Genomic DNA, 21,820 nt, shown 5'->3' on the forward strand with positions numbered 1-21,820 from the left:
TTCCCTGAGATCCATCCCAACCCCCTGGCACAGCTCCAGCCCTTCCCTGGGTCCTGTCCCTGGTCCCAGAGCAGAGCTCAGTCCCTGCCCCTCCGTCTCCCCTCGGCAGGAGCTCAGTCCCCTCAGTCTCCTCTCTTTCCCCAAATCACTTCCACACCAGTTGTGCCAGAGGCCAGCCCCTGCCAGCCTTGCAAACACTGCAGCAGCAGGTTCCCACAGTCAAGCTCTGCTGCCTAAATACCTTCCCTGTTCCACGTAAGAGGCTTGGGATAATGGACTGGGTCTCCAAGCCAGGGGAACAAAGAGGCTTAACACAGCCCTGCAGTTCAGAGCAGGGTTATCAGCTCAGAGAAATCTCCCCCTGAGCTGTGCCTGTGCATTCACCTGCTGCTATTGTGCTCATCCTCAGAGCCCTGCTCGTCATCCGATGTCAGGGGGGAGTAATGGACACCGTTGCTCTGAACGAGGGGCTTCTCCTTTTTCAGCACGGGGGGCTGGTCATTGTCCTGGTAAGGAACAGGAGAGTTCTTCAGGGAGTTTTCAGGAGAGGAAATGGCTGTTATTTCTAAGGGCTGGTTAATGTTATTGACCTGGGCAAGAAGGAAAGAAAGGAGTTACAGATGAGAGCATCCCTTTAGAAACAAGGCGTCTTGTTAAGGGTATTAAAGGCAGGCTTAACTCGCTCTAGGACATGCAACAGCTGCTTCTTTAGCCCTACATGCCCCCTCCTGCATTAGAACCTGGGGTGAAAGGTCAAATATAACTTGGAAAAATAGCTAATTCTCATTCTTTGATATTATGTTTCAAGGCAGAAATGAAGACATAGGATAATCGTTTTCCTTTCAAACTCCACTGCAGGATCACACGAGCACAGCTCTATAACTGGCTTCATTAGCAAGAATGCCATATGCTTCTGGCACTCTTAGGCTGTTTAGTCAATCTTAGCTTAAACTATTTTCAAAATATTGAATCTGCAGCCTAAATATCAACTTCAGTGCAGAAACAAGCTCTTTGTCATGAGGGAAGAGATTATTTTTAATTCTTAATGCTCTGGCAGCACAGAACTCTTGCAAGATGTTCAAACTGTTCACCGAGTTTGCAGCAATTCCCAAAGAGTCTTCACACCAATTCCAGCTCCAGCCGGGGAGAGAACAGCTGGAGCTCATCCCTAACTCCAAGAGGGAATCAGGGATAATGGCAGAGCTCTTACCATGGAGTTGATGTTGAGGGGTGACCCCGACGGCTGCGTAAAGAGCCCAGACACAGCAGGGAGGGGTTTGCGCTTGGGGGAGACCCCGGAGCTCCCGCTGAGATTCCCAGATCTCTTCCTCCGGCCCCGCTTCTTCCCGTCCTGGGCGTGGGCTTGGCCGAGCTCCAGCCGAGCGCCCGCGGGCACAGGGCTGTGCTTGCTGGGAGGGGATTGTTTTACATGTCCTGTATTAGGAGAGATTGTAAAGATGATTCTTCTCTTGGCCTCGGTCTCAGGATCTGCATCAGACTGAAGGTCCCCCTTTGTTCCTTCGGCAAAGATCTTCTGAGCATCTGCAAACTGCAAAACCCCTCCCAGGCTCTGGGCACCCAGCCTGGGGCTCGCCGAGTGCTGCTGGGCAGGGGAGCTCTGCCCAGAGTTCCTCGGCTGCATCATTAGCAAAGGATGTTGTGGGGTGGAACTCCGAGACCCTACAGAGTTAAACAGACTCCCAGAGTCGTCCAGAGCTGCCTGATCAACACTATGGTTAAGATGGGCTGGGCTGTTTGTAAGATTTCCATTGACTGCCACGGAGCCAGAAGAGTAAGAAAAACCTGTTGAAAGGGAAAGTATAGATCATTGCTGGGGCTGAGCCAGAGGTCACCGTGCTGCGGGGCTGGGAGGCATTCCAGACTCCAGCCAGGGCCATGGATACACGGGAACACACGGCTGCTGCTCCACAGGGCACTGACAGCGTGGCTCGGGGGGCTCAGCTGCCACTTTGGGGTCAGGGACTTGCACTACCCTCCTGCAAAATTCGTGTGTTATATGGAGGTCTCCTATGCTCTCCCCAGTTTTAAATGGAATTCAAGTGTAAGTTTTGCTTGGATTGTTACAATTCCTGAAATCAGGGCTCCTCTGCTCTCAGCTCCTTCCTTTCATCAAGCACAGAGATGGCCAGGCTCAGTCCTCTCCTGCCCCACAGCAGAAGGACTCTGCCATGCACACAGCCCACCTCCTCACAGTTCAACAACTCAGGAGGTGACAGGGATCTTCAGAGACTGAATGGGAGGGAGCTTGGAAAGGGAATTCAGGATTTGTCAGGGGGTACCATAAATGGGTTTAGTGCTCAAGCAAGGCCTGGGCTCTCTAAATAAAAGGGGTGGATGGGAACACAGTAACGATTTACGACAAGGGCTTTTTAAATATTTCATTGGTTTTACAGAAAAGTGCAGCCAAACCCTTTTGCAAAACAGATGCTAAAACAACCCAAGCCCCTGGGGGTGGTGAACACTGAGACAAAACCTCTCTCTGGTGAGGGAGCAGCTGCAGAATCACTTCTGGACCCTAGAACCTACTTTTCCTGGCCAATCCCATTCCCTGAGTAGCTAAAGGCCACAATTTCCAAAGATGAGTGAGTTCAGAGGCAATGTCTGCACCCAAAGGCATCCCTGTCCTCTCCCATTTGACCTTTTCCTCCCCAGGTACTTGTGCCTTTACAACTGCTTGAGGCATCTCTTTAACCTTCACCAAGAAATTCATTTTGATATTAAAATACCCCCATCACCCTGTAAAATCAAACTTTAGAGCCAGCCCACCAGCTCCTGGCACAGCTGGGCAATACCCTGCAGGTTTGGGAAGGTGGGAGGCTCTTGATCCACACGGAGTTTACAGAAGCAATTATTTATTTATGCTCAGCCAAAGGCACCTCAACCCAACCCTTGATCCCAGATGCACCCAAGCTGGGGGCACCTCCTGCCTCAGAGCATCACCCAGGCTGTGGGGCTCCGAGTGTTGGGTCAGAACACACATTCACCCAGCACTGCCTGCAGGACCTGACAAGAAGCACTGGGAAAACTCAGCTGGGAGCATTTGGGAGCTGTTCCCACACGAGAGCACCTGTGCACAGGGGAGGTGTTACCTGAGGTAGCCAAAGCCAGAGGCTTGTTTCCAGCAGCATTGCTTATGCCATTATGAGAACTAGCACCAATCTGCTTTTCAAGTGTTGCTGAGTCTCTGCTCTGATGAACTGGGCTAGGTGTGCTTCTCTGGGGAGAGAAACAGGCATTTCAGTACAGCAAACAGCAAAAATCCACAGTTTAAACCAAATTCACATGCACTGGTTCTACCTCGGGAAGTGGCTCTGCTTCCTACATGTCCCAGATTTCGGTTGTTTTGAGGAAAACGTGGATCAGAATGTTTTGGGACAGAAATATTGTGATTAATTCCACTGCAGTAGTGGCCAGCACACAGCAGACCCCGTGCAGAGAGGGAGGGCAGGCTCAGCATCCCAGAATATTTAGGGACCATCAGAGCAGGAATGCCTCATCCCACTGCTTCACAGGCAGCAGGGAAGAACCTAAAGGTTGTATCCTGTCCCCAGTCCTGGCCACACAAAGTTCCCCCAAACAAGCCCAAACTGAACATGAGGTGCTTCAGGCCACATTCTCTGGGACACTCCCCGAGGGGGTTTTCCTAAAGCAGGGAAAATCCCTGTGAAATGGCAGCCTGAGCCAACAATGTGTTGGAGGGATTGGTGCCATCCAGGGCTGACGTTCTCTCTCCCTGAGGACACACAGGTTCTGCTCAGAGCTGGGCAGTGGTTCTGCTAAAACCAGGAGTCTTCAGCTGGAAAAATGTAATGGATTCAACACTGTGAACCAAGTCCAGCTTTCCCACTCTGGGATTGTAAGACAGGCATCTAGGGATGGTCTCTGAACTCACAGCTCTCAGTGAGAGCAGCAAACACTTCCCAGTTCTCTACTGCAACACCTGGGGGAGAAACTGGACTATTTTAAATTCCTCTTCCACTGAGAGAGGCATGGACTTGTCACAGGTCAAACAGAGATGGCCCCAAAAGTTCTCTGTTGCAGAGCAGGCACTCACACACCAGGTCTCATAGCCCCAAGGTGCTGTTCAAGCCCATCCTCCACACGTGTGCTGAGAACAAACAGCTCTGGGGTGACTGAGGCAGAACCATTCCCCTCCCAGGCTCCTGCACGGAGGAGGGGCTGAGAACAAACTGCCACGTGCAAACTCTCTGCTTCCACTGCCACTCTCAGGCTTTTCCACCCAGCCAGCCACTCAAGCCCAGGATGCCCTGAGACATGTCCTTCCCTTTCCTCCCTGGCTGAAATGCCCCCAGCCCCAGAGACCCAGGAAAGGGAAAACTTCCAGAAGCTCCGAGCAGCCCCAGCAGCCCCAGCCCCGAGGGTCACACAGGCAGGAGGAGCCCAGCGAAGGTTCCTGGGGCTCAGCACCCCCATTCCTGCCCACTGGGGTTTTGGTTAGGGATGGAAAGTGTTGACAATCCCTTACTCACCACCTTCTCAACACGGCTAGGTAGGACTACGCTGGCCAGAGGGATACTAACAGGGAGTTTATTGGGCTGCACTGTGCTCAGAGGAATACTGATAGGGAGGCTGGTGATAGTTTCTCCATTACTCACAGAGGTTCTCTCTCTCAAAACCTGTAAATCAAAAAGAAAAAGCCAAGTTCCTTCACGTGTTCTTGCTGAAAAGGTTTTTTAAGCTAATGATAATCTGCTCGTTCCTGTCTTTGTGTCATTCCCCCTCCTTTTGGAAACAATCACACACTGACTGCACAGCACAGGCAGGGCAGGGATGGAAGAGCACCAGGTTCCTGGGAAAGCAACATCCCACAGCACAGAAACCTGGGAATTACAGCCACTGCTGGCCCCAAGCCTCAGGAAAAGGATGCCTTAGGTGCTCATTTCCCTGTGGTTTGGTTAGAGCTCTGTGAAAAGATGACAGAATTCATACCCCGAGCCCTCTGGAGTGGCCATGACAATTCCATGGTAACCAACCTGCTCCTGGAGGCACCTGTTGCTCTGAGATGAGCCCCAGTATGATCCAGGGCTGGCCCAATTGCAGGGACCATTCTTTTGTTCCTTTTTATGACTAAGAAAGACACTACTTTCCAAATTCAAGCAGACACTGCCAGGTCAAAAAAGTCCCCCTGCTTTCCTGGTGCAGGTCACATGCAAACCAGTACTTCAGAGGAAGCACATCTTCCTCTTCCCCTAACCAACTCCAGTTTATTATTATTTTATTGCACCCCACCTGCTGTCTTTTGTGCCATTTCCATGGCAAGCTGGCCCCATTCCTGCATTCCCTAGTCCTGCCAAGCCTCCCTTTGTTCTCCCAGGGGGAGCACATCCCTCACCTTCTCTCCTGCACTGGGTAAGGCCGCTGGGGAAGAGGGCCGAGTTTCCTGAGGACTCAGCTTTATGCCATTTGCAATTCCAGGGCTTGGGTATGTAAGGCCATTCTCTTTGACATGCTCAGCTCTGGAATGGAAACACACAATTATTAGGACACAAAAACTAATGACTTTTCCCTTGCAAGGAATTCCTGTGCCAAACTCAAAGCCCATCTTATTTACTCCAGAAGTTGACAGTTTTTGTTTTCTTGAAACAAAACTTTTTAAAATACAGAAACCTCCCCTTTGAAAAATATTTTTCCACAATCCAAATAAACACTGTTATTAAACCCCCTCCTTCCCCACCACCCCCCTCACCTCTGTATCTCACTGGCCGTTGCCTTCCCGTTGACTCCGTGGTCTTGGTTCAAGTGTCTCCTTAGTGCTATTTTAGCTGGGGAAAACCTGGTGTAGTCAGGGAGGGCCAGGCTGGTCACCTTGTCTGCCTTCTGCCTGCCGTGGCTGGGGGTGCAGGGCACGATGTCGTGCTCCAGGTGGCAGGGGGGGTACTGGGGGGTGTTCTGCTTGGACGAGGCGCGGCCCAAGTGCTGCAGCTCGTAGGGGGTGGCGTGGCCGTTCATGGACAGCTCGGGGCTCATCCCGTTCACCTGGGGCAGAGGGAACTTGGAGCACTCCAGCTCCAGCTGGAACCTGCCGTGCTCGGCCTCGGGCTCCCGGCCCAGGGGGGCTTTGCTGTGCAGCTGGGACAGGGGCTCCTCCGCCGGCGTGTACGACTTGAGCTGCAGCAGCTCCTGCTGCCGCTGGCTCTTCTCCAGCTCCACGATGCTGATCTGGACACGGAGAGGAGAGCAGTGATCAAAGACCACTCCTAACAATTCCATCACATGTTCTATCACACATCTAACAGTCTATCACAGCTTTGCCTCCACGTGCTTCTCAGGAAAAGTGTCCCCGTTTCTGGCAACGAGGCAGGACAAGGGACCCAAAATCTGAGACATTAATTTCAGCTTTAGACCAAAAGGCCCAGGTGAGGGGAATGGCTCAGAGGCTCTGGGAAGGAACTTTCCAGATCTTAAAACCAAACATAAAACATCTCCAACTTACATATAGAGAATATGTACACTTATATAGACAGAAACTCAGTATTGCCAGTCATTGAAGGGAACAGTCATCCCATGCAAAGGCATCCAGCAAAAGGCTGGAATAACTCTAGAGCCAATTTCACAGGGAAAGAAAAGCTCTTCACAAAAAGGAGTTTAATTTCTTGTCACTATGGTAAGTACCATTCTGTGGGAACTGGTTCCCACTCCATCCCTGAAGTGTCTAAGGCCAGGTTGGAGCAACCTGGGATAGTGGAAGGTGTCCCTGCCCATGGCAGGAGATGGAACTGGATGGGCTTTGAGTTCCCTTCCAACCCAACCATTCTGGGATTCTGTTATTCCTAAACTGAGACATCAAACCACACATTCAGCCAACCAGGACCTTTCTTTCTATCAAGTCATGTTTTTTAATTATATGTAATTGTAAACCATGATTCCTTCTTCCACAGCATTACCCAGGAATCAGGACATAGCATCTACTTCCTTTAAAAGGAAGTATTTACTAAAATACTCTAACAGAAAGATTAATCTTTGGAACAATAAAAAAAAAAGAAGAGAAAAAAAAAGAAAGGGAAAAAAGGGGGAAAAAGCAGTCCCTGGTTTCTCCTTTACCATCACCTTTAGTGTAACACCCCTAACTGGCCATTGCCCAAGAGCTGCCCCCAGTTGGTGACTCGACTTCGTTTCTTGCTCTCTACCTGCAGTTCCAAACAGTGCTTTTGCTTCTCAGAAATCTGGTTCTTCAACGCCTGCTTCTCCTTCAGCAAATTCTCCAGGGACAACGTTGACCAGTCCAGCTTCAGCTCCTCACACCGAGCCTTCAGCTGCAGAGACAGGGCACAAACACATCAAACAAACCCTTTCCCCTCTTCCCACCACCCCAGACACAGCTGACAGCCATGGACCTTGCAATGGATGTGCAAGAAGCTTCTTGGCCTGTTGAAAAACCCTCCCAGCTCGGTCCTGTGTCCCCCCAGGGGGTGGCAGAAGGTAGTTTGGGTCTTATTAAAAATAGTGTTGTCACCCATCCTCACTGTGTCCACACCCAGATTTTCCTTCTTCTGCTTTCTGGGGGGCCCAGCCTGGAGCAAAGGAGGCTCAGGGGGGACCTTCTGGCTCTGCAACTCCCTGACAGGAGGGGGGAGCTGGGGGGGGGTCGGGCTCTGCTGCCAGGGAACAAGGGACAGGAGGAGAGGGAACAGACCCAAGTTGTACCAGGGAAGGTTTAGGTTGGATATCAGGGAAAATTTATTCACCAAAAAGGTTGTAAAGCACTGGCACAGGCTGCCCAGGGCAGTGGTGGAGTCACCATCCCTGGGAGTGTTCAGACAACGTGTGGATGTGGATCTTGGGGAGGTGCTGAAGGTTGGATTTGATGATCTTAAAGGTCTTTTCCAACTTTAATGATTCCATGATTCTATAACAGTGTGAGTTATAGAACTAACCCCAAGAGTGCTGGCCAAAGGAAGCCCTGTACAAACCCCAGTGACACCCAGAGCTGCTCAGGGACACAGCTGGGCCAAAGCCAACTGTCACCTCAGCATGTGCTCAGAGACAAAGAAAAGTCACCCGAAAAAGGTCCCCCTGAATTCTTCTGTAACAGGGGGTGGGTGGTTGTTCAGCCCCAGCCCACGCCCTGTCCTCCACAAAGAGCAGCATCCCCCGTGCTCAGCCCAGGGGCTGTACCCACCAGCTGCAAGCTCTGGTTCCTGAGTTCACTGTTGTCCTTCTCCAGCTGCTTGGTCTGTTCTTTCAGCTGCTGGTTGTGAGCAGAGATTTCCTTCTGAGCCTGGATCAGGTCGTTGTATGTCAGAGCTTTCACTCCCAACTACGAGATGAGGAGTGAGAAGGATCAGTCAGTAATTCCAGACAACTGTCACATTCCAAAGGGGCACTGGGGAGATCTGGAGAGCTTGGGCAGCCCACAGGAACATTCTCCAAGGCACTTTGTCACTGCTCAGGGACAACAAGGAAGGACAGAAGTACCTTGGAGCTGCTCTTCCAACTATTCGACTTTAAAACAGGCATTTAGGGTCTTGCAGCCAAAATAATACTATTTTTGTGGAGAGCCCCCACATTTTCCTCTGAGCTTGCATTGGCAACACAGAGTTTGTTGGAGCAGTAGGGGATGAATCCTGCACTGAACATCACATGTCTGTGGCCTGTCCCCCTTCCCTGGGACACAGAGTGACCCACAACAATCCCAACAACGAGGACAGAACACAACCAGAGCGTGACACAAACCCCACACTGCTGAGCCTGACCTGCAGCAAAACAGAGGCTGAAGGCCTCAGACTGCCCTGGTCTTGTTCAGCTTTGCCACAAATGTTTGCACACAGCTGACTCAGAGCACCAGTCCCACCCCCCCAGGGTCACCTCATCGAGCTTCTGCTGGAAGAGCCTTTTGATTTCCTCTTTCTGGGCCTGGCAGTGGGTGAACAACTGCTGTGCTGTGCCCAGGAGCTGGGCATTCTTCTCCTGCAGGAGGGAAGAGTGAGAAAACACACACTGAGCACCAGCTGCAGCACGGTCCATCTCAGGAAGATGTTCACACCTGGTTTGTGTAGCACACTGGGAGTCAACTTGAGCTCTGAGGAGATTCCTGAGCTCCCCCAGCTCAGCCTCCTGTGACCCTCTGTTTGTTACTGTGGGATACCTGGGGAAGTTAAGTCAGCTGAAAAGAGCTTTTAAGGAGGTTTTTTTCCTGCTCTGTGGTAAAATACAATCAAGAAATTCCTAAAACCTCATTTTTATCCTCCCAGTGCACTGTAAAGCAGTAGCAATAATCACATCAGCCAGGGCAGAAATAGCACTGGGAAAGATTATCTGTATGAAATCTGTTACCAAACTGGGAACTGGATCTAAATCCCCAGAGTCCCAATTCCTTTTCCCTGTACAACAATCATGGAAGAGATGCAGTAAATGAAAATACACTGAGGGGGAGGGAGGAAGAAAGTCATAAATAAGCCAAACCAGTTGTACTACTTGTGCCACAATAACCTCAGGGGGTCACCCGACCCACTCCCACATTCCCTGCCCAGAACATTCCTGCTCACTCACTCCATGGCCACACACTGGGTGAGCAGCAAAAGGCAGGACAGGACTGGCTGAAGAGCCTCATTTATCCAAGGATGGATAAAGGATGAGGCAGCAAGGAAAGAGAGCTCTGGAGATCCCCCTGTTCTCCAGGTTCTGCTGCTGAGGCCAAGCAGGAATTGTGCAGACACTGAGGCACTGATCCCAAAACAGTGGAGAACAAGGCCAAAAAGCACCTTGATCTTTTCCAGCCTCAGTGGTTCCATGACTCTGTGATCCCAAGCAGGGAAGGAGCAGTGCTGGCAAGTTCCACACGTGCAAGAAAACCCAGCTCTGGCACTCAGCTCCCACCAGCTTGGGAAAGAGCTGAGTCCCTGCAGAGCTGATGCTGAAAAACCATCTCTGTTTTCAACATCAGACACCTCATTGAGCCCTTCCAGGCCATGCAGGGACTGACAGCTCCATCTAAGGGCAGGCTGGGAACGAGCAGCTTCTTTTAAAATTATTACAGAAATATTTTTCTTGTACTTCAAACCCTTATAGTAAGAGAGAGTTATGGAATAAACCCCACACAGCCCCTTACCCAGCCAAGTTCTGCCTCTGTGAGGTTTAATTTGCCATGCAACACCCCATTAAAAACATTTTCATAGTGAATTCTTCATTTTAATGTTTAAAAGTCTGGAACAGCTGTTGGACACACACACCAAGGGATGACTTTTCTCAGTGTAGGGCACAAGAATTGCACCCCATCCTTCCATTTGTGCAAGGCAAGTTCCCTTCGTGCTGACTTTCCTGACAAATGCAGATCAAGCAAAAAATCTGCTGTTGAAGGAGAAAGAGGAAAATTCAAAGTGCTGATGGACTGTGAAACCCAATGGAAACAAGCACAGGAGAAAGGTCTGCAGGAACACCACCCCAGATGAATCAGCTCCCAGCGAGGAACAGGGTGGCACAACCCTCTCAACTGGAAAGAGAGTTCCCAGCATGGATAACCCCAGGAACCAACCCCATGGCTTTATGCTGGCACTTCACAGAGGCCACAGAGCAAAGCAAAGCTTCCACAGGGACCACCAACAGCTGGAATGGGACAGAATCCCAGACTTTTTTGGGTTGGGAGGGACCTTAAAGCTCATCCCATCCCACCCCCTGCCACGGGTAGGGACACCTTCCACCAGCCCAGGTTGCTCCTTTGATCCAGCCTGGCCTTGGACACTTCCAGGGATCCAGGGGCAGCCACAGCTTCTCTGGGAAACCTGTGCCAGGGCCTCCCCACCCTCACAGCCAACAATTCCTTCCCAATCTCCCATCTATCCCTGCCCTCTGGCACTGGGAAACCATTCCCCTTGTCCTGTCCCTCCATCCCTTGTCCAAAGTCCCTCTCCAGCTCTCCTGGAGCCCCTTTAGGCCCTGGAAGGCTTTTAACTGTAAGTTAAAGTTTATTGTTGAGCATTACTGGGAAAGGTTCCTCCACAGCACCAGGCACAGTCTCTCTCATCAGAGCTGACTGATATAGCAAATAAGACATTGAGAACTGAGATAAAGCAATACAAGAAGAGGTTTAGGCAGGAAATTTCCTCCCTCTGCTGGTGGTTCCACAGCAGAGAAACATCCCCCTGCCAGCTCCAGGGCTTTCCTTGCCTTTCCATGAATTCCAGCCCATGACCTGGTAAATTTAAATGAATGAATGGCCACAGGGATGCTCCAAGGGCTGGAGCCCCCCTGCTCTGGAGCCAGGAGAGCTGGGGGTGCTCACTTGGAGGAGAGAAGCCTCCAGGGAGACCTGAGAGCCCCTTCCAGGGCCTAAAGGTTTATAAAAAGGAGGGAAAGGGGCTTTTTATATGGGCAGACACTGACAGGACAAGGGAAATGGCTTCCCACTGACACAGGGTAGGGTTAGGTAGGATATTGGGAAGGAATTGTTGGCTGTGAGGGTGGGGAGGCCCTGGCACAGGTTGCCCAGAGAAGCTGTGGCTGCCCCTGGATCCCTGGAAGTGTCCAAGGCCAGGTTGGATCAAAGGAGCAACCTGGGCTAGTGGGAGGTGTCCCTGCCCGTGGCAGGGGGTGGCACTGGATGGGCTTTAAGTTCCCTTCCAACCTAAACCATTCCATGATTCCGAGTCAGCCTTATCAGGGGGAAGGCACAGAGGACAGAGGAGATGGGTTTCTCTCCCAGGTTGCAGATTTAAGCACACAAAGAGTGACTGAGTTTGCAATAAGATGCCCAAACAGTCATTCAGCCTAAGCAGGACTCTGGCAGAGCCTTTATCCCTGGCCTGGTGCAGCTCTGCTCCAAGTGCCCACAGTTCCCATGCCCAGCATTCTTCCCCACACTGAAGGTACTTCACAGTCTGGTAATTTTGTTTAGAAATGCTCAAAATGAGACCTACCTTTTCCTGCTCCAGTAACTGTTGCAGACTTGCTTTGTACTGAGGGGTTTTCATGTAAGCCATGAACTGCATGTACTGGATCTTAAAAGAGTCTGCAAAAGAAACCAGGAGATGATGAATTCCAACAGAGAATAAGAGCAATAATCCTACTTACCCCTATTTGCTCCCCTGCCACCTCTCCCCACTTTGCTTTCTTTTGATTTGGACTGTAAGTCAGGCCAAGCCATTAAAGCTGGATTTAGAACATGCTGGAAATCCATCTCCTGGTGCCAGGGGAGCTCTTGGATCCATCAGCTCCTCAGAACAGGAACCAGTGGAAGCCATGACAACACACTCCAGCAGGCAGAGAAGGTGCTGGGTGTCAGTGGTGTGTCTGCATGAGGAGAGAGGAGCCGAGGGATTTGAGGTCTTTGTAAGTAGAAATAATAAAAGAGATGAGCTGCAGGAGCCCAAACCAGCCCTGAGCTCAGACTCTCACCCTCCCAGAACCACACACAGGGCCTGTTCTCCTCCTGCTCCTCCCTCCACACACACATGAGCTCTACACCCAAGTTACTCTCCCTTTCTCATTATCCTTGATCTCCAGCAATGACCCTCCTTCTCCTCAGCCCTTCCAGCATTAAAGGCCAGCGACAGGACTAAGCCCAGTCTGCTGCACAAACATGGTCTACAGACTTCTGCAATAAAGCCTCATCCAGACAAGTGTCATTCTCCCCCACCCAGCCACAAAATGTCCCTCTCAATCACTGTTTTCCTCTCTCTTTCTCTACAGAAAGAAATCAGCCTAAACTAAGACACCACAGCAAGAGAACAGAAGTTAAGGACATCACAGATGCCCTTGGTCTCTACACAGACAGGACCATTACATCAGATTCCCAGAGGATCCTAAACTGGCTCCTGCCCAACACCAAAGCATAAATAGCTGGGAGGGGACGGACACCAGAAGACCCAAAAAAACACCCTGCAAGTTTTTCCTTCCAACCACACCTTTGTGGCCTCAAAATCTCAGACAGCATCTCATTTATTGGCTCTGAGTTTTGTGAGGAAATGGTGTTCCCTAAGATCCTACCATTTCATTACAAGAGAGTCTTTTCATTTCAAATAAAGTGATTTCTGACCGGCCATTTCCATTTACAGTTAGTTTGGATTCCTACTGAACCCAAGTTTATTGCCTTTGGGACCAAATGAGAGCTGAAACAATGCCAAAGAACAAATGCAAAGCAAGACAGCAACTTGAGCAGCAGCAGAGGGGCCCTTGTGATGATGCTGAGGGATGTGGGGAAGGTGGGAAGCAGCTCATCCCTCTCCTGTTCCATGCACACCACTCCTCTGTGGATATTATCAGCCCTTCGATTCACTGCACGTTCAGGAACCTCAAAGGGGGGGTTCCCATGACAAACGAGGTGGTAAATCAGCCTTACCAAGCAGCTTCTGTAGTGCAGGCGGGGTGGGAGTCACCAGGAGCTGGTTGGACGAATGCCGCTGTACTTTAGGAGGTAGTTGGTAATATGGGCTGTGAGGTGACTTGTAGGCATCTGGGGAGACACAGAGACAGGTCCTAAAGTCAGTGTTTGGGGCAAGGACAGCAGCTTCACCATGGCACTTACCACTGTGGGATCCAGCACTGAGCTCGAGTAGGTGCCCACAGACAGATCCCACCCCATCACCCCCATCCCAAGGGCAGCTTTGCTCTGGGCTGTGTGGGCTTTGTGTGCCCAGGGTTTGGTGGCAGGGGGGTTACAGGGGTGGCTCCTGTCAGCAGCTGCCAGAAGCTCCCCCCATGTCCAGCAGAGCCAATTCCAGCTGCTCCAGGATGGACCTGCTGCTGGCCAAGGCCCAGCCCAGCAGAGATGGTGGGAACACCTCTGGGATAATGTATTTAAGATGGGAAAAATGTTATTGAGCAGATGGAATTGGGTGCAGAGAGCAGAGTGAGAACATGGGAGAGGAACAGCCCTGCAGGGCCCCAGGGCAGGGCAGGAGGAGGGGCAGGAGGGGCTCCAGGCACTGGAGCTGAGGTTCCCCTGGGGCAGCCCATGGGGAGGGAGCTGTGCCCCTGCAGCACGTGGGGGGCCCATGGGGGTGCAGAGACCCCCCTGCAGCACGTGGGGGGCCATGGGGGTGCAGAGACCCCCCTGCAGCACGTGGGGGGCCATGGGGGTGCAGAGACCCCCCTGCAGCACGTGGGGGGCCATGGGGGTGCAGAGACCCCCCTGCAGCACGTGGGGGGCCATGGGGGTGCAGAGACCCCCCTGCAGCACGTGGGGGGCCATGGGGGTGCAGAGACCCCCCTGCAGCACGTGGGGGGCCATGGGGGTGCAGAGACCCCCCTGCAGCACGTGGGGGGCCATGGGGGTGCAGAGACCCCCCTGCAGCACGTGGGGGGCCATGGGGGTGCAGAGACCCCCCTGCAGCACGTGGGGGGCCATGGGGGTGCAGAGACCCCCCTGAGGCACATGGAGGAGCCCATTCCAGAGCAGGGGATGCCCAAAGGAGGAGGTGACCCCCTGGGAAGCCCCTGCTGGAGCAGAGTCCTGGCACGGAGCTGCAGCCCCACGGAGAGAGGAGCCCAGGCTGGAGCAGCCTGTTCCTGAAGGACTGAGCCCATGGAAAGGGCCCCATGTTTGAGCAGTTCATGGGGAACTGTTGCCCATGGGATGGACTCATGTTGGAGAAGTTCATGGGGAACTGTCTCCCATGGGAGGGACTCCAGGCTGGAGCAGGGGAAGGACTCCAACTCCTCTCCCTGAGCAGCAGCAGCAACAAACTGTGACAAACTGACCCTGACCCTCATTCCCATCTCCTCGTGCTGCTGGGGGGGAGGAGGGAGAGCCCAGGAAGGAGGGAGGAGTGGAGAAGATGTTTTTAAAATTTATTATACTTCTCATTATCTTGCTGTGATATTGTTAGTAATAAATTCAATTTATATCCCCAAGTTGATGGTGATCAGTGAGGGATCTCTCCTTGTGCTTATCTCAATTCAGGAACCTTTGATATATTTTCTCTCTCCTGTTCACTTGAGGAGGGCAGTGATGGAGGAGCTTTGGGGAGTCAAACAAGGCCAACCTCTTACAGGTGGACACAGGGAATTTATGACACCAAATCAAACTGCACCTGGCAATAAAGGACCTCCAAGCACAGCCAGAGCTCAGACACTTCTGCAGGCCCCCTGAACTCACCCTGAGGAGAGGATGAAGATGTCTGGGAGACAGTCTGGGCGTGCAGAAGTTCTAGTGCAGTTTGGTTCTTCTTGGTCTTGCGCTCGGTGCTCGCCGGGTTCATCTTCTTGGGGCGGCCCCGTTTCCTCCCAGCCATTTTCCTGCCTTTCTTGCTCAGCTTCTTCTTCCTTGCCTTGGAGGGAGATGGCTTTTTGACAGAGTTTGCTGCAGCTTTTTCTTCCTCAGCACCAGAATCCTGAGAGGTTTGGAAAAGCCAAAAGCTCTTTAAGTCATTTCTACCCCCGTATGTAAAGTTCCTTTTAAGCAAACATTAATGACTGTGTTCAATAACTTAGAATATATATATAATACCTTAATGCCTGTACACTTAATGACTTTATTAAAGCAAACTGATGCACTGTAGTTTAACAGCTTGCCAGTGAAGTGGACTTGCTTGGGATAAGAGTTATTTCCAAGGAGTTGTGATCGTTCTCTTCTGGATTTGTTCATTACAGGAAAGAAAATGCTGAGGGAGGGGAACCTCGGCTGGGATACTGGGAAGGGATTGTTCCCTGTGAGGGTGGGGAGGCCCTGGCACAGGTTGCCCAGAGAAGCTGTGGCTGCCCCATCCCTGGAAGTGTCCAAGGCCAGGTTGGACAGGGCTTGGAGCCACCTGGGCTGGTGGAAGGTGTCCCTGCCCGTGGCAGGGGTGGGAGTGGATGAGCTTTGAAGCCTCTTCCAATCCAAACCATTCTGTGATGCCACTAAATCTGAACCTGTTGTCTAAGAAAAGCTGATTATTAATCCTTTACTGACTAAATTCTTCGACTGAACCTCATTTAAAAGTCAAAGTACCCTCAGTACTTTGTATTTCTGGGCAGGAACAGTCACTCGTCTCTCCCAGGATCCCACGAGGGAGCGAGAAGGGAACGGGGTGTTTGCAGAAGGGACTCTCTGAGCTGCTCTGCTGGGCTGGGACTGGGGCCAGCTCTGGGAGCTCCTGCTGAGGGGACACCCCCCAGTCATCCCCCAACACCTCTGTGCCACAGTCACTGCTGCACTTCCCAGGGCAGCTTCAGGAACTCCCTCCACGGTATTCTGGGCCCAGCTGGGGTGTCCAGGGCAGAGCCCACCCCACTGAGCCCACCCTGCTGTACCCACCCTACAGAGCCCACCCTGCTGTGCCCACCCTGCTGAGCCCACCCTGCTGTACCCACCCTGCAGAGCCCACCCTGCTGTGCCCACCCTACAGAGCCCACCCTGCTGTGCCCACCCTGCTGTGCCCACTCTGCTGTGCCCACCCTGCTGGGGCAGGCACAGCACACACGTGCCCTGCAGGGAAGGGCAGGAGGGTCACCTTGTTTTCTTGAACCTTGGTTGGAGTCGTTGTGTTGCTCTTGTTTTCTCTCTGCTGACGACGTCTAGCTGCCTCTTGTTCCTCCTGCACAAAGGTTTAGAGCAGGTCAGTTCAGAATTTGTCTTTGTCTCACACATATATATATTTATTTGACATATATATCAAGCATATTTATCACATTTTAATACAGATCACTGTTTCCCAGCTTAGTTTTCTACAAGAAAAGGGAAAAAACTTATTATTTATTACTAAATATTAAATTATTATATTATTTCAATTACCAGTTTAATATCTTAATTATAAATATTCTAGAATATAATACATTTCTATTACTTATATAATCACATTTATATTTAAAATTTATATATAAATTATATTTATTTTTATATTTATAATTATGATTGTATTTATTATTATAAAGATAAGTTAAATATTAAATTATTATATTAATTCAATTGCCAAATTAATTTTTAATTATCTAAACATTATATATTTGTATATTTCTATTACAGTCATACTTATAACTTATATCAAAATTCTATTTAGATATTTATAATTATATTTATTAATATATTTAATTTAAATATTCTATTGTTGCATTATTTTTATTTCTATTATGTTAATGTTATATATTATATATTTTCATTTTACATATTTATAGTTATATTGTATTTGCATTTATAAATTATATTAACTATATTTATATTTTTCTATTTATAATTTTTGATATAATTTGAATATTAAATTATTATATTACTTAAATGCCCAGCACTGGTTGGGAAAAGGGAGGTGAATGCACTGCATTCCTTACCTCAAACCTCCAGCCAGGGATTAAATCCCAATCTCTTCCCATATTCTCCCTTCCCAACCCCACCCCTGTATCAGGTTTTGGAGTTTTTTGCTGTATTTTTTATTATTATTAAATATTTCAACAACTTTTCATGTTGTGATACATCACTTTAAAAACCTGAGGTGACTGGAAATGGCAAAGCCATTAATCACCATCCCATTCACCTTCAGCCAAATCTGTCAAGGACTTCAATAAAAACAAAAGCAGCAAATCTTAAGGTTGATTTTCTCAGGAAATTTCCTCCTTCAGAGAAAACCTCTCAGAAAAAAATAAAATCTCTTTTTCTCTCAGAGAAAAAAAACACCTCTTTCAAACAGGAAATTTCCAGGAGCTCAGTCAAAGCCTCTCCTGCACCTTCCAGGTGGGATTTAATCTGCAGAACTGTGGCCATTCCAACACCTCTGGGATTGATCTTCTCACCCAGAGCATCAAACAGGCAGGTTGGGGCCTCCCTGTTCCCAGCAGGGAAGGTCAGAATCTCATGGATGTTGTCCTGCAATTTTTGGGTTTGACCCCAAGAAGTCTTTTTACTCCCAAATTTGAATTTAACAGCCTGAAATAACCCGATTCCAGAGCGACCAGGAGTCTGTTCTGAACAGGCCAGTCCGAAGATGAACATCCTCCTCAAGTTTGGAATGAAGTGGCCTCACTTGGTTTTCTTCCTGGGAATTCCAGCCCCAGGTTACTTCAGATTAACACAGCCCTGCACATCCCAAATATCCTCTGGCATTTTAATTCCAGTCCTTTAATGAAGAAACAGCTCCTCAGAGACCTCCAGTGCAAGGTGAAAGCACCTGGAGGCTGCCCCACTAATCCTCCATCAGGAATCCCCTGCACATAATTGAATTAGTGCTTGATGGCATCTGATGCTTCACTTCAATCAGCTCCTTGCCCTTTCCTAATCAAGAAAATCTGATTTCCTCTCACTTCTGTGCATCTGTGACCAAATCCTTCAGTGGCTGCTCCATTTCTTTTTTTTTTTGAGTTTTCTACAGCGAATGATTGAAACTTACCCTGAGTTTTGGATTCTTGAGACTAGAAAAATAGTTTTCAAGCTGAAAATAGAAAGAGAAGAGAGTTGTTTTCAGAGCCATGACAACTGAGCACATCAGAATAAAATATCAGCTTAAAACAAATGCAGAAGTGCAGAATTCTGACTGCTTTGCTCCTGATAAGCTCCATTCCCATTCACTCTTTTCAGCCTGTTGTGTAACGGGACATAATCCAACCTCTGCAAGGGTTTATCATCCCCAGCCCTGGCTGGCCTTGTTTGAAGGCTTTGTGTCACATATCTCCCCTCAGCAGAGGGGAACTGGCAACCAGGTTATTTCCACTGCACCCTTGTACTCCACCATTTATCTCCACTCTGGCTTCTTCTTTAACAAAAGCACTGTTAGACTGTGAGGAAAACAGCCTCACAATCACACTAAAAAAAACCTTACTGTGCAATAAAGGAATCCTCCACAAAAGGTTTCATTTTTACAGGAGTTTTTTTGTTTTCTTTAAGCGAAGGGAAAAAACCAGTGGATGCATCAGGGTTGTTGTGGAGCTTGGCTGGTCCTAAAACTGAGATTTCCTTGTTGAACGGGACCAAAGGAAATGGTGTGTGCAGCACAGAGCACAGGGAGAACCAGAGACACAGAGTCTTCACTCAGTGAGGAACTCAGAGCACAAGACCAGGATTCTAAAGGAATTATATCTGTGACTCTGCGTTCCCAGAGCACTGTCCATACCCACGGGGGGTGTGGAGCAGCCAAAGCCCTGCAGGGTGGTTTGCACACTCAAGAGAAGCACAACCACTCCTTGTAGGTGTGTTACAGGTCTGCAAACCCCCAAAGGAACAGGAAAACCATTCCCAAGCGCCAGGCAGTGGAGCTGGAACGCTGCCCAGGCTGGCCATACTCACTATGGTTCTGTCTATAGTATGCAGGTAGTAGGAGACTGGTTTCCCTGTCCAGGACACGGATCCTTTCAGTGGTGACAGCTCCACAACTCTCATTATAGTGCCAATATCTGTGGGAACAAAGGGAAAAGCTGCCTCAGTTCCGCTCAGCTGAACCCACCAGGTAACACCAAAGGGAAATCTGGGGTTCATATCCTAAAGAAAAGCACTGCAGTGAGTTTAGAGGGAATTTCTTCTCCTCTTGCTGCATCGCAACATAGAAAACAACCTTTTATCTCTGCAATTACAACCCAGTGCAAGCTTTTAGCAGACAGGACTGTGTGTCTCAGAGAACAGCCCAGGAGGACTGAATCAGACAGACCCAGCCTCAGAACATCCCCAGCCCCTGGAAACTGGGCCCTACATTTGGACTGGGCACAAACATGGCTTGTATTTGCTTTCTTGCCTCTATTTGTTTTGTTCTCCACAATTAATAGCAATGGGATGTGCCTCAAACATCCCCATAACCACTGAGCCAGTGGAGAAATTTTGGAATGCTTCTAATTAAAGAGAAATTACCCAGAAGAGGCCAAAAGCAAGGTTTGGGATTCAGCAACCTCAACCCCTATTTTAACCACACTTTAATCCTTGTTTTTGTTTGTCCAACTCTTTCCACATTTCCATTTCTTCTTCCAGATGGAAGGACTAAGGACAAAACTGGTATTGAGGGAAATGGTGTTTCTTAAAGCTTTTCTTTTCCAGTGTATTTTGTAAATTATTTAACTGTTCATCCTTCAGATCAGGACACCAGTGACATTCCCTCCCCTGCACGTGCAGGACACTGGCCATGGCTGACGACATTTCCCTGGAAGGGTCACCTGGGACAGGCCATTAACACTGCAATGAGCCCCAGGCTCAGCACAGTTTCATTTGAAATTGGTATTTCCCAAACACAGAATGGGATTAGGATCTAAAATTTATTCCCACACTTTTCCCTGTTTGCAGCACACAAAGGTGATTTCTTTCAAAGTCCTTTTATCTGAGTGCTTGGAATTTTCCTGCTTATGGAAGTTGTTATCCATCCTTTTGCTGAGCCATCTCTATAATTACCTATTTCTATATAATTTTAACATCAGCATTCCCTTTAAGCATTAATATCTAAAACTTCAGTGTTCTAGAAAACATTCCCAGTGAATCCACAGTGGGGTGAAAGCTGGAATGGGATAAAGATCTGGCTCCACTGACAGTCACAAAGGGCTTTATGAGGTGAAAGGAGCAGCACGTGTTGGCCCCAGCCTCCAAAATGTAGCAGAGAGATAAGGAACTGGGCAGAAGCCAGGAAAGAAAAGGCTGGAGAGGCCAAAAACATGGATTTTTGTGGGCAGGTTTAACTGAAACCTCCCCAGGTGCCTTCCTGCATTTGCCCAAGCTCTGCTGGGCTGTGCAGGAGGGACTGAGCTTTGCTCAGGCTCTTTGTCTCACGGGCAAACTGACAGCAGGATTCCAGCTTTCCAGAGCTTTGAGCAGTGCCAGGAGGACCATTCCACCTTTTTTCCCTTTTATTTTCAAGTCCATGTACCAAAGGACTGGCAAAGCCAGGACCCAATGGTTAATAAGGTCCAAAACCAAGAGATGCCCCAGAGAGGAGTTTCCAAGGGCAGGTTTGGGTGTGTGATGAGTGGGACATCCACAACAATTCCAGCCTAATAAAAATAACTCCCAAGGGCACAGTTTACTTCATGACACTCCATAAATCCCTATTCTTGAAAAGCAGTTGGGGAGTGTCAGGCCAAAACCAAACACAGCTTGAGATCTGGAACTCAGTGAGTTCCTCACCACGTTTGCACAGAGAGGGGAATAAGGGGGGTTTCAATTTAGGGGATGTTTTGCACTGGACACAGTAAATATGTGTAAAGCCCAGCTTGGATCCTTCTTTTCCTTGAGAAATTTCACAGAACACAGAATATGCTGAGCTGGAAGGGACCCACGAGGATCACTGAGTCCAACTCCTGGCCCTGCAAAGCACAACCCCAATTCCAACAATGGAAGTTTAAAACAGCTCAGAAGCAAAACCAGCAACAAGAGGCATTAACACCTCAAAAACTGCAGTTCATGGCCCTGCAAAGGACAACACTGGCAAATCTCGAGTCTGGGGCGTTCAGAGGAGAAGAAAAACACAAAACTTTGTTGGCAGTAAAGAAGCCCCAGGGCCTGGGTGTGCAGGGAGAGGGTTGTGTGCTCAGTGTACAGCACACAGGGAGTTCAAAGGTGACCATTTGAGGGAATCCTGGGACGGTTTGGGTTGAGAGGACCTTAAAGATCATCCAGTGCCACCTCCTGCCACGGGCAGGGACACCTTCCACTAGTCCAGGTTGCTCCAAGCCCCATCCAACCTGGCCTTGGACACTCCCAGGGATCCAGGGGCAGCCACAGCTGCTCTGGGAACTCCATCCCAGACCTTCCCCACCCTCACAGCCAAGAATTCGTTCCCAATCTCCCATCTCACCCTGCCCTCTGGCACTGGGAAGCCATTCCCCTTGTCCTGTCCCTCCATCCCTTGTCCCCAGTCCCTCTCCAGCTCTCCTGGAGCCCCTTTAGGCCCTGCAAGGGGCTCTCAGCTCTCCCTGGAGCCTGCTCTCCTCCATGTGAGCACTCTCAGCTCTCCCAGCCTGGTTCCAT

General features: G+C 49.7%; 1 protein-coding gene across 5 annotated transcripts in view; it reads right to left on the reverse strand.

Annotated features, from left to right (window-relative positions):
• Positions 1 to 21,820, reverse strand: part of DOT1L (DOT1 like histone lysine methyltransferase) — a 77,937-nt gene that overhangs the window by 15,097 nt on the left and 41,020 nt on the right. For 3 of the 5 annotated variants that reach the window (XM_017838391.1, XM_017838389.1, XM_017838393.1), the window contains exons 10-24: positions 19,166 to 19,272; positions 18,273 to 18,314; positions 16,410 to 16,493; positions 15,074 to 15,308; positions 13,316 to 13,429; positions 11,895 to 11,986; positions 8,848 to 8,949; positions 8,162 to 8,299; positions 7,170 to 7,295; positions 5,729 to 6,201; positions 5,375 to 5,498; positions 4,512 to 4,658; positions 3,111 to 3,237; positions 1,211 to 1,803; positions 385 to 590 (exon numbers count right to left, since the gene is read on the reverse strand). In XM_017838391.1, the coding sequence (XP_017693880.1) occupies positions 385 to 590; positions 1,211 to 1,803; positions 3,111 to 3,237; positions 4,512 to 4,658; positions 5,375 to 5,498; positions 5,729 to 6,201; positions 7,170 to 7,295; positions 8,162 to 8,299; positions 8,848 to 8,949; positions 11,895 to 11,986; positions 13,316 to 13,429; positions 15,074 to 15,308; positions 16,410 to 16,493; positions 18,273 to 18,314; positions 19,166 to 19,272 (2,710 nt within the window). The remainder of the gene's footprint in view (positions 1 to 384; positions 591 to 1,210; positions 1,804 to 3,110; positions 3,238 to 4,511; positions 4,659 to 5,374; positions 5,499 to 5,728; positions 6,202 to 7,169; positions 7,296 to 8,161; positions 8,300 to 8,847; positions 8,950 to 11,894; positions 11,987 to 13,315; positions 13,430 to 15,073; positions 15,309 to 16,409; positions 16,494 to 18,272; positions 18,315 to 19,165; positions 19,273 to 21,820) is intronic. The other 2 variants (XM_017838390.1, XM_017838392.1) reach the window with 2 other exon arrangements.

The sequence above is a fragment of the Lepidothrix coronata genome, unplaced genomic scaffold, assembly GCF_001604755.1.
Source record: "Lepidothrix coronata isolate B3197 unplaced genomic scaffold, Lepidothrix_coronata-1.0 Scaffold336, whole genome shotgun sequence".
NCBI lineage: Eukaryota > Metazoa > Chordata > Aves > Passeriformes > Pipridae > Lepidothrix > Lepidothrix coronata.